General features: G+C 44.7%; 1 protein-coding gene across 21 annotated transcripts in view; it reads left to right on the forward strand.

Annotated features, from left to right (window-relative positions):
* The window catches only part of FMN1 (formin 1), a 413714-nt gene that overhangs the window by 37012 nt on the left and 364453 nt on the right, over positions 1–12249 (forward strand). For 16 of the 21 annotated variants that reach the window (XM_032343207.1, XM_032343206.1, XM_032343205.1 and 13 more), the window contains one exon: positions 344–2335. The exons of the other annotated variants lie outside the window; for them this stretch is intronic. In XM_032343207.1, the coding sequence (XP_032199098.1) occupies positions 475–2335 (1861 nt within the window). In that variant the 5' untranslated portion in view covers positions 344–474. The remainder of the gene's footprint in view (positions 1–343; positions 2336–12249) is intronic. 21 annotated transcript variants of the gene reach the window in all.

Genomic DNA, 12249 nt, shown 5'->3' on the forward strand with positions numbered 1-12249 from the left:
ATAAATCTCCCCTTCTGGGAGATTTATTAGCTGTGTTTAATAGGAAAATACAAACTGAAGTCTAAAGAAGTTGACAGACCTGCTCTAGGGTATAAGGTGAGTTCCCTTGTGGGGAAAGGAGCTTTTGTCTTGGGGCACTCTGCCGTCTCTCAGCTGTAAAAAAGCTCTGGCCCAGTGGAGGAATGGAGTTGGAAAGAGGTTGCAGTCAGCCTCTGGTTGATGTGGGTTGATTTGGTTGAGATCAGCCAGAGAGGAAGGATAAATCATGGCTATGCTTTCATTTATGTTGGTGTGTGATTTATGCACTCAGATAAGCTGCTTTCTTTCCTTCTTCTTCTACCAGACAGTCTTGTTGCTGGAGATGACTGTCAGCTGCTTTCCCTGCCTAGCCACCATCACATGCCCCACCACCGGAGCCTGGGAAGCCTGACCACAGACCAGCATCTCCAAGGCATGAATAATTAGGTAGGCATAATGGAAGGCACTCACTGCACCCTCCAATTGCGTAAGCCCATTACTGAAGTCTGCTTCATCAGCTTCTATCTTCCAAGGGGGGAAGTCAGAGGATTTTCATACAAGGGCACTGTAACTCTAGACAGAGCCAATAAAGGGTTTCATAACTGCTACCAAGTCAGGGAGGGGTCAGACGTCATCAGCCTCAGCCTGCAGCCAAATGAACATCCAGGCGACATATTTTTCAAGCAAACTCCCACAAAAGACATTTTAACTGAGCTGTACAAACTTACAGCTGAGAGGGAGAGACTTCTGGCCAATCTGCTGAGCTCAGACCACATCCTGGGGATTACGATGGGGAACCAGGAGGGGAAGCTGCTGGAGCTGTCCGTGAGCCTGGCCCCTGAGGACGACTCTTTCCAGAGTGCCAGTAACTGGCCGGGGGAGCCCCCTGTGGGCTGTCTCAGTAAGAGGAGTGCCCATGGGAACCGCAAGCCACGGAGGCTTGGTGGAAGGAGAGGAAGCTTTGAGGGGCTTCCACAGAAGAGGACGAGAAGGAAAGGGCGTGGGGGCCGGCAGTCGGCTCTTCAGATGGGGAAGGACCAGATCTGTTCTAGCAAATCTCTTCCTCTTTCTCGAACAAGGCCTAATCTTTGGCTTCTAGAGGAGAGAGGCAGCTCGCTCCCAAGAGTGGCATTTACTTCTTCCCCACAGTGGAGAGAGAGCTGCCCCCCAGAGACCTCCAGGACACTGGATCCCAGCCGTGGCTTTGGGAACTTCAGGAAGGCTTCTGAGGACACGGGGCTTGGACGCGGAAGGCTGCCCCCTGACTGCAGCTCCACAGAGCCAGGAGATGATGGTGCTGGAAAGCCGGAGAGGGGCCCTCTCAGGCTGCCGCACCAGCAGACAGCTTGGTCTGAAAGTCGTGAGGACTCTGAGAAGCATCCAGAGGCCAAGGGGGGCCAGAGGGAGAAGTCTACGGAGCATACATGCAGGAAGAAGCCTATTTCCAAAGTGGTGGCCAAGGTCCAGGATCTGTCTACTCAGGTGCAAAGAGTAGTTAGAACGGGTCCTGAGAGTGAGGAAAGCGTTGCCGTTTGCCCAGCGGTCCAGGCTGAGTTTATACCCAGAGCAGACTGGCTCACCCTCCCAGAAGCCGAGGCTGGGACTCGTAGTTCCAGGTGGCAGGGCCAGGAGCAGCTGGGCGACAGGCCGTGGCAGCTGTCGGACGGGGAATGCATTCCAGCCAGCGCCGAGGGGGCTGTGAACAAGGTCCTGCTGAAGGTGATACAGAGCGAGAAGTTAGATGAAGCCACTGAGGGGAAAAGGCTGGGCTTCCCCCCAAGCACACCAGGCACCCACACCGTCCCAGAAGCCAGAGGCAAGCGGAAGGCTGGGCTGCCTCTGAGGGATCACCAAAGCTCTTTTCTGGATTTGCCCCACCACGGCGGCCCTGACTGGCCTCAGCCCGGAGGCCATGAGAAGAAGCCGTCCCCCTCAGCCCCGGCCTCGCTCAGCATGCTACTGAATAATTCATCCTCCCAGTCCAGCACGCACAGACGGATGGCACCTGTTCCCTCGCCTCTCTCTCCAAGGCTCCCCGGCCCTGAGCAGCATCACGGGGTCCTGCAACTCCCTCCACTGCCTGGCGAGTGGGACGTGGCTCCTGATGACTCTGCCGGCCGAAAGAGCAGTGCTTTCTCTGGGTCTTCCTCTGCTGACACCTTGGAGCCACCATCCTCTGCAAAGGTCACGGAGACCAAAGGAGCCGGCTCGACCTTCCTCAGAGCAGGCCAACCACGGTTGGTGTCTGGGGAATCTCTGGAGAAGAGCCTGGGGCCTGGGAAGACCGCGGCTCGGCCCCAGTACCAGTCGCCTCCAGGTAAGTCCCTGCGTAAGCTACTTCACATCTGTTCCGGGGCAGCTCACAGACAGTCATCTGCTTGCGCTGGGCAGAGACTCGCCACTGAGCAGTGAACCCAAACTCCTGGGCCTGTTCGTTCGTTCACGCGGTGGCAAGAAAACTGGGAGTGGTATGGGGGGAGTGTGGCCGTGGTGAGGCTGGTGCTGACTCCCAGGCTCCGGGGTGTAGTTGCTTCCAGAAGCAATACTTTGTGAATGTCTTTTACAAATATTTTACTTCGGCGTACTCTAAAGCTGCCTCCGTGGTTGCTTAACGGAGGACTCTCAAAGGAAACAGGAATGAGCAGAAAGAAGTAGCAACTTGTCTCTGCCTTAGATGCTGTCGTTGGATAACTGGCCCCTTGACCTAAATTCTGCTGTTCATGCTGCCGGAGTAGCTCTTGGTTGGGGTTCTCTAAGCAAAAGAGCAAAAGCCTCATGTGTCTTTGCTCATCTGTCTGTTCTAAGAGGTTTTTCATTTTGGTTTTTTTAATAATCACTTTTCCAAGTGTCATTACTTTACAATAAGAACTTTCCTTTTTTTTTTTACTAGAAGAGGGATGAATTCAACTTGAAGAAACTCGGTTCAGGTTTTCTTTCTTTCTCTTTTTGGACTCTTTATTTCCCAGACAAGCATGAAGTAACGTTTATTCTGTTTTTATTTATGGTCTATTTTACTGTTACTGTTTTACTTAGGGGTGCTCCAGAGTTGATTTGGCTTATGTGTTAAAATGATATAAAATTTAACATGAGAACAATTTGGGGGGTCCTATAAGCAGGTTCAGTAAGAGCCAGAAAGGCAGTGTCTACAAGGTACCCCTCTGGTATTCCTTACGTTTTCCAGGCCGATGTGGCCAGGGGCTCAAGGTTTCGTACGCTGCTGTGCAGACAATGTGTTCTTTTCCGGGATAACTCCCACAGCATGTGATCAACACTTTATCTAGGGAATGGGTCGTAATATGATATATGGTCTCCTAAAGGTTAGAGAAGACATCACACACAATTTCTGTGATAAAAAATCTCTATCTAGGAAAGAGGAATTTCAACAGCTTTCTATTCATTTTGACTCTTGACATTTTCAGAATTTCTCTACATCATTGATCCAGGCATGGTTCTTTAAAAATGTCGTAAATACTTTTGATCTTATTTTTGCAATATAGACCTTAGTTTGAGGAGAATTGCTGCTTTCATCACATAACCCATTTGCTTCACCAGGAAAGTCAGAGAGTTACAGATTTTGTGTTATGTGTTATAGAACTCTAGTGATGAAAATTCTCTCTATGGGTGCTGCTGGAGCCATTGAAATTCTTCAAAAGGGAGGTCTGTGCGGCTATAAGACAAGAGACTTCTAGAAGTTCAGGCATGGACTAGCTCCTTCAACTCTAAAGTTTCTTTTTTAGAAACCACACCAATTTCTGGGATTGTGTGTGTCTGTTACTCAGAAATACATTGAGCTTCCGTAAGTCTTATTTTTTCCTAATTTAGAACTATCTTTTTATTTTGTTGCCCTTTTTCTATATAAAAAATATTTTAAAAGCTCCATTGTATCTGGGTCAAGGCAGGCACACAGAGGACATTCAGTTTCTGTGGTGACTGACTATGAGCCCACTGAGTGATAAGTTCAGTGGGTGGTCACACTCTCCCTTGAACTCAGGACGCAATTGCTCAGAACCATTTCCCTTCCTTTGGCCCCAGCCCTCCGTATCACTTTCAGGAGCCAGTGCTCAGAATCACGACCGTGTGCTTCTAACCTGATAAAAGAAGGACTTGGAAAGAAGGAGAAAAGGAGTGGGAGAGAATTTTTCTTCTGGTGTGGGTGACTTCTCTTTTGCTGAGACCTTCCTCCAGGACATCCAAACATTGTCTCTTGTCACTGTCCCTCTGAAAAGCATGAAGGGAGGGTGTTCTTCAAATAGTGGGTCTTGATTTATATCCTGTGTTCCTGCGTTCTTCTCCCCACTTATTCCCCTTCTCCATAGTCTGAGTTCTCTTCATATTCTGGATCCTTCAGTGACTTCCTGCCGCTGGTGGGTCCATATGTATGGGAGAATTTTCCTGCTGCTAATTGCCTGTCTTTCCCTTCATTTCCCTTCTCACCCCTTTCCGGCAGAGGCCCCAGAGAGTGTCCAGCAGCCCTGATGGCGGGTGGAGGGGATATAGGGGCATAATTCATTGACTATCACTGTACAGTGGCCCTTTATCTGGATCCAACTCCCACCTGTCTCTGATGTTAGCTATTAACCAGGTTGAGTTTATGGTCTGTGGACATTTATTTCCTGTGGAAATAACACCGAGGTATTTTATTGAAGTGATGTGATTAAGATTATTGAAAGCTCTCATTAACTGCTCAAGTAAGAGATTAAGTCTGGCAAAAGTAATCAGATCTGTTTCCAGTTGGAAGACTCTTGAGTGTTATGGGCATGTAGTAATTCCCAGGAAAGAGTGAAATCCCCTTCTCCTTCTCACAGGAGTTAAGGCCCATATGACTATCCACACAGGAAATAGCATAAAGGCAGCACAGAGGCTATTGGTCCACCTCCTGCTGGCTTTGACATTTTCTTAATTCCTTATTTGAGTCTTCATTCTAAGGATTACACACAGGAATTTCTTGTCTGGTGGTGATATGATCAAGTAGAGAATATACTAACAGGGAATGGTGGCCAGATTTATCATCTCATGCCCAAGCCCTCCCCCCAGCACACACTACCTTCTCCCACCCTCTCCCTTTGGAATTGGTTTTATAATATTTTATTTTGGGATGGAAACTACTGTAGAATGTTCCCAAGCCTTTGTAGAATGTGGTATTTTCTCAGCCCGAAGGACTCTAGTGGTGCTAAGCTGTCCTGAGGGCTGAGATTCTTTCCTGTTCTGATGGCTTTCTTTTTACCTTTGATCTGAAATAGACCCTCTTAATGCCAGAAGAATCACATGGAATTTGGCTCACCACACTTAGGAAAATGCCCAGTGTTTCTGTGCGCTCCTCAGCAATCCCATGATCTTTGTCCTCTGTTTGAAGCCACAGAGGCTGTGGTGGAAGCAGATGCCCTGGGCGTAGTGCTTCTTGATATTTTGAGTCACTTGCTCAGTTGGAAGGGCCATCAAAAGACGTAGTTCATGTCAACTGATTAAGAGGTGAGACGCACACTTTGAATAGATTTTTTAGATCTAATGCAACGGTCAAAACTTTTATTTCTCTAAGCACGTATTACAGAGAGTGGATAGAAATTCTTCCCACAATAATACTGAGGTTTGCTACAAGCCCCATAAAAATTTAAAGAAGCTTCATAACATTAATGCAGCCATTTAAGATCACTACAGAAAGTACATAGTACATAGAAAGTTCTCTGTAATTCATGTTAAGAGAGAAAATAAGGTTCAGCAATTGCCTAAACCATATCATATCCATATAAAACAAATGTGAGAATTAAATTAAGGAATACGTTGCTATACACTTGGAAAAAAGTAAGAGGGTGGCAGTTGAAACTATATGGAACTTTGACCTAGCAACCCTACTTTTTGGAATTTAGTTTACAAAAATAGATGCAGTAATAAACATATGCAGAAGGGTGTTTACTCTAGCGTTGTTCATAGTGGCAAAAGTGGCTGAGAAAATTTGAAGGTCCATCAGTAGAGAAATGATTAAATAAGTTATGGTACATTTCTACTATATAATACCATGAGGCAGTTCAAAGTATTGAACTAGATCTGTACCTAGCAAGTGGCAAGGTGATGTATAGCATCCTTGAAGTTTTTGCAAGACAGGTATCACTCCTCTTCATATATGAGTGTATGTCTGTTTGGTATGGGCTTGAATATCATGGAGACAGGGGTAGAAAAAGACTAACCAGCCTGTTCACATTCCTTACCTGCATGCAACGCAGGGTGAAGATGGGGCACGAGGTGAAGGGGAAGAATCCAGAAGCATTAGGGAGGAGCATTAACTTCTTCCCTATATATTTTTGTAGTATGTCACTGGTCGCAGTATATGTGTCACTTTTATGATTTTTAATAGTGATTTAACTACCTTTTTAAAATGGTTATCCCTTGCTTATTGAAATGTAGTTGACATAAATGTTATATTAGTTTCAGGTGTATAACATAGTGATTCGAGAATTCAAGACATTATGCACTACTTGCCAGGATAAGTATAGTTACCGTCTGCTGCCCTACAACATTATTACAGTATTATTGACTGTATCCTCTATGTGGTACTTTTTATCCCCATGCTTATTTATGTTATCACTGGAAGTTTATGTGTCTTTTTTTAAAAAATATTTTTTCACTTTTTTAAAAGGTTTTATTTATTTATTTGACAGAGAGATCACAAGTAGGCAGAGAGTCAGGCAGAGAGAGAGGGAGAAGCAGGCTCCCTGCTGAGCAGAGAGCCCATTGCGGGGCTCGATCTCAGGACCCTGGGATCATGACCTGAGCTGAAGGCAGAGACTTAACCCACTGAGCCACCCAGGCACCCAAGTTTGTGTGTCTTAATCCCCTTCACCTATTTCATCCATATCCCTACCTCCTTTTTTTTTTTTTTTTTTTTTAAGATTTTGTTTATTTGTCAGAGAGAGAGAGAGTGTGTGTGCATAAGCAGGTAGAGTGGCCGGCAGAGGCAGAGAGAGAAGCAGGCTCCCCGCCAAGCAAGGAGCCTGATGTGGGACTCAATCCCAGGACCTAGGATCATGACCTGAGCCGAAGGCAGCAGCTTAACCCACTGAGCCACTCAGGCATCCCTCATCCATATCCCTACCTCCTTTTAATGAGTGATTAAATGACTTTTTAAGTAAAAATACAAATGAACCTAGAACAGTTAGTGTGTGTGGTGGGATTACAGCTAAACTGCCCTTTCCTATGTTTTTCCCCATGTCCTTTAATGGGGTGAGAAGCTCCACTCTGAGACTGCACTGTTATTCGCGCAAATGCGTTTGCTAGAGAGCTGGGAAAGCAGAGCCCATGGAGAACTAGTCAGACAGTGAGGATTGGATGGGGATGGAGCATTATCCAGAAACCAAGAGAAGAAGGAGCTTTATAAAGGCTCCTGCTAGACAAGGTCCTGACAGGAAATGGACACCCCTTGGCCTGAAGGAATAAGAGAAGCCACAGTCACTGGAACCCAGACAGGGGAGCTTCACTGAGAGGGGCCACATGGCAGCAGCGGTGGCCTATGGCCAAGCTTGTTGGGCTGAAGATCCTGGCATCTCTCTCCCTTGATCTTCTGCCCAGAAACCTCTAACGGAACCCACCACAGGGCGGGGTGTAAGGGAGCCGGCGGATGTGGTCTTCAAGGTCAGCCTTCCAGGGCCAAGGGTAGGGTGGAAAAGGATGTAGAGTGGATCTGAAGGGGCAAATGGAAGACAAGATGATGGAGATGGGGCAAGACCAAGAAATGTAGGAAGACAGAATGGTGTTTTAAATGAGCAACAAGGTAAAGGAGAATGTATGGTGGCTGTTTTGCTACAGAACAGCGGTTATCTTGAAAATAAATGATAGTGGCGCCATTTCATTTCTTTGTCATGTGACCTGTAGGCCTTTAAATTTAAGTAGATTGACTGTCTCTTACTGTTGAAAGTTCAAAAATGGAGGCAGCAAAAGAAATGGAAGATCTTGTGACAGTTTTCTCTCCATGGACTTAGAAAAAATTAGCTGGTGTTTAAAAACAAAGCTCTCCTATTTAACTATGATTGCTATCACATTATGTTCAGTTGCTTTTTGTGAAAAACACAAAAAGGATTTTAAAATATCTTTCTCAATCACTGAAAAATAAGAATAGCTCATTAGCACATGAAATATGAGAGAGATTTTCTACCAATGGACAATTTGTATTTTAAAGTTAGTTTCCATGTAGAATAAATGATGGGTGTTTCTCTCAATCAAAATCTGGTTTTCAACAGATAATACATTTCCAAAGGTAGGACCATGACCAAAATCTGATGTTTTAAAATCCAGAGCCAGCTCTATGTATATGAATTTTTTTCCCAGATCAATATCCAGTTGTGCTTTGAGGATCACACCTTCTGTTGAACTGTTTTTCCCTTGCTTCTTTTCTATTCATGGGTTCAGGGCACAAGATTTAAAGCAAGGGTGCAATCTGCAATCCCAGGTCACGCACACCTGTCTAAAGTAATTTTAAAGATATATAGAAATGACAAAATTAACACTGTGATTCCAAATCATAGCCGCTGAAAAATCTCAAAGAGAAAACAATTTTTTAAATAATAGATACATAGTTTTTTACCTTCTACCTCATAGCATTACAGGTCAAGGCATAAAAAAATAAGCTTTTAATGTGGTAATTGTATCAAAGCATTTTATCAAATTGATAAAGCAAAGGAGTACTGATTTGGAAGGTATATGTTTTATTTTATTCCTCATGGACTCTTCTGGGAGAGGTTGCTTTTTGAAAACATTGGATACCCCCTGGATCTACTTTCTTCCTCTTGATAGCTCTTGTCAGGCAAATGATTGCTACTGCCTATTTTATTTTATCTGCTTTTTGATCACTTACAAGGACAGTAGCTCCTGTTAGATAGTTCTTAAACACAAATCAACCCATATTACTTCGTACATTTTGGGGGCCTCCAGGCTGTGATATTAGGCCATACCATTACCCCCTAGAGTTTTGCTGTGTGCCCAGGTACCTCAGCCCCCTGCCAGAGCATGTTATAGTTTCTGGACTCTTAACAGAAGGCCCTACGAGTTTTTTCCACAGTCATGGATTGTTTGAGTACATTGAATCAGATGCTTTCTAGATGGTCCAGAGCCTTATAGGAAAGACCTTGAAACTAGGTTAGAATTAGGATTCAGACATGTATAGGATGTAGAGGGAGTGTGGGGTCCTTAAAGGATATTGACCCACAGGGAAGAATGATGGACAGTGGAAGGAGAAGTGTCATGAGGGAATAAGTCTGGGCCAAAAGTCTGCTCACAGACGTTTCCTCATCTTCCTACGAGTGACCCTAGACACTGGGGGGAAGGGGCTCTGGCATGAAGGGAAGGAGTAACTTTGTCATCAGAAGCCCAGGAGTCTTGCAGTATAGAGGAGCTGTTCAAGAGAGGAAGGAACTTTCTTTTTTTAATTTAAATTTAATTAGCCAACAAGTAATATATCATTATCTTAGGATGTAGAGTTCAATAATTCATCAGTTGTATTTCACACCCAGAGCTCATCACATCATGTGCCTTCCTTAATGCCCATCACCCTGTTACCCCATCCCCCTACCCACCCCCCCTGCAGCAACCCTGTAGTAAAAAAAACCTGTAGTAAAGAGTCTTATGGTTTGTCTCCCTCTCTGATGACTTCCCATTCAGTTTTCTCTCTCTTCCCCTATGATCTTCTGTGCTATTTTTTTTAAAGATTTTTTTAAAAAAATTTATTTGACAGACAGAGATCACAAGCAGGCAGAGATGCAGGCAGAGAGAGGGGGAAGCAAGCTCCCCACTGAGCAGAAAGCCCAATGGGGAGTTCGATCCTAGGACCCAGGGATCATGACCTGAGCTGAAGGCAGAGACTTTAACCCGCTGAGCCACCCAGGCACCCCTGTGCTGTTTCTTATACTCCACATATGAGCAAAACTATATGATAACTGTCTTTTCTGATTGACTTATGTTGCTCAGCATAATACCTTCCAGTTCCATTCACATCGATGTAAATGTAAATGGTAAGAGTTCATTCTTTCTAATGACTGAGTAATATTCCATTGTATGTATCTGCCTACATACATCTTCTTTATCCATTCATCTGTCAACAGACATCTTGACTCTCCATAGTTTGGCTATTGGGGACATTGCTGCTATAAACATTGGGGTGCTAGTGGAGAAGCAGGAACTTTCTTACCAAGCCAGCTTCAGTAGTTGAGAATAGAGGTTGTTAGAAAACCAAGGGCAAAGAGCAGCAGAACAGAGGGTGTCAATGGCAGCCTGGCCCCTGAGCACGGAAACCTGGTGGGACCCCTGGAGGACAGAGCTGGGGAGGAAGGACCCGAGGAAAAAACTGGACTTCGTGCTAAGCAAGTGAGTGGGGGCTTTAGAATTTGAGATTCAGATTTCCGTGACTTACGTAACACAATTTCATCCATGAAAGACCGTAAATTGGATCATCTAGGTGTCACGTATTTTTCCTAAAACGTTATGATGTAGATTTTTTCCTTGTTTGTTTCAAATCCAAGTTAAGATTTTGAGGTTGAATTTTGCATTTGGAGGGAGGACCCAAAAATAATCCTGTGGTTGATTAAAGCTGTAGGTTTCCAGGATAGCCCCAAGGAATTGCGGAGGGAGCAAATAACGCGCCGCTGGAGCGTGAGCATAGCCTCCCTAGGATTCAGACACAAGTCTAGGCATGTCTGGATAATTAGATGGTTAGAGCTGTCAAGAAGCTTTTGCTTGAGTGCTCAGAGGATGGCCACAGGGCGGGGCTCCTCCCAAGGATTTGAGGCACATGGGAGGGCGAGGGAGGGACAACGCTGAAAATAGCGTAATGCATGGCCTCCAGATTCTCTGCTGACGCAACCCCCTGGACTCACACCTGGCTCATAGGGAGGAGGGAACTGCACCAAAAAAGCCTTGGGAAAATTTAAAGAGAAATTTTACTAAAATGTTCTGAATATATTGAAGGCAGGGTCTTCGTTAATAGAGTGTGACAGACTTGTGGACGAAGAGTCCCAACTCCAGGTGCTCTTGGAGCGCGGGAACACAGGGAACATGCTGGAATGAACCAGATTTTACCTCGTCCTTAGGAGCAGTGGAGAAGCGGAAGACGTAGGCAGTAGTGCCTTGGGAGGCCCCTCGGGCATGTTAGCTGCAGCAGTGCTGGTAACAATTCTAGCAGTGTCAAGAGGCACCTGAAGCCATCAGAAGAGAGGGGACAGCAGTGGTGGTGGGGAGGACTGCATGCCTGAGCACGCGTGATTCCTAGAATGATTAAGGGAAATTGTGTGGAGGGGAGGGGAGCCCCCAAATTGGTAGAGCTAGAGAAATACTGATTTTGCACCCTGTTGCTACTCCCCTGACTGCATTTACTAGAAGGAATAATATCAAACCATAGGGTTCTTTTGAGCATCAAATGAAATGATGTCGATGAAAATACTTCATAAAACATTAGAAAATAGTAGCTTATTACAGTTACACATCATTGGCTCAAAGAGTCAGAAATGATTTTTTTTTTTAAGATTTTATTTATTTAAGAGAGATAGCTAAAGAGAGTACAACAAGCAGAGGGGAGAGGGAGAGGGAGAAACAAGCTCCCTGCTCAGCAGGGAGCATGAAGTGAGGCTTGATCCCAGGAACCAGGGATCATGACGTGAGCGAAAGGCAGATGCTTAACCAACTGAGCCACCCAGGCACCCCAGCAGAAATGATTTTAATAATCTACTCTTTTTGGTGTTTTCCAGTGATGAATGAGGCTACAAATAATAATTTACAGCTAGTTATCCTATGTAGATTTCTTGATTTGCTCGCAACTAGAGCTTCTACATTTACTTGTGTTTTCAGTTGCTTCTGTTTTTTTTTTTTTTTCAGTCTCTTCTGTTTAAGTCACTTACACCTTCAGTGGTCTCTTACTGTTTTGAAGGTGTCACTAGATCGTACATGCTACCTTCAATGCACTCTCCACTGAGTGTAGCTTACTACTGGTTCACCCCATAGTTTTTTAATTTAACCAGGGGAATTTTTAATTAATTAACAAAGAAATCAGAATTGTATTTCTAATACTAATGCCTTTCCAATATGAAATCATGAATTAAAGAATGATATAGCAAAAGAAAAGAAAAACAAAGGCCCCATTTCTTCCTACCACTTATTTCTGAACCACCTGACATCCTACCCTCCCTTTACAAAGCTTTTTTAGTTTCTACAGCTAAAAGTTATCTTGTCTTTTCTGATTTCCATACCCTTTTTTGT

This window comes from Mustela erminea, chromosome 5 (genome assembly GCF_009829155.1).
Source record: "Mustela erminea isolate mMusErm1 chromosome 5, mMusErm1.Pri, whole genome shotgun sequence".
NCBI classification, from domain to species: Eukaryota; Metazoa; Chordata; class Mammalia; order Carnivora; family Mustelidae; genus Mustela; species Mustela erminea.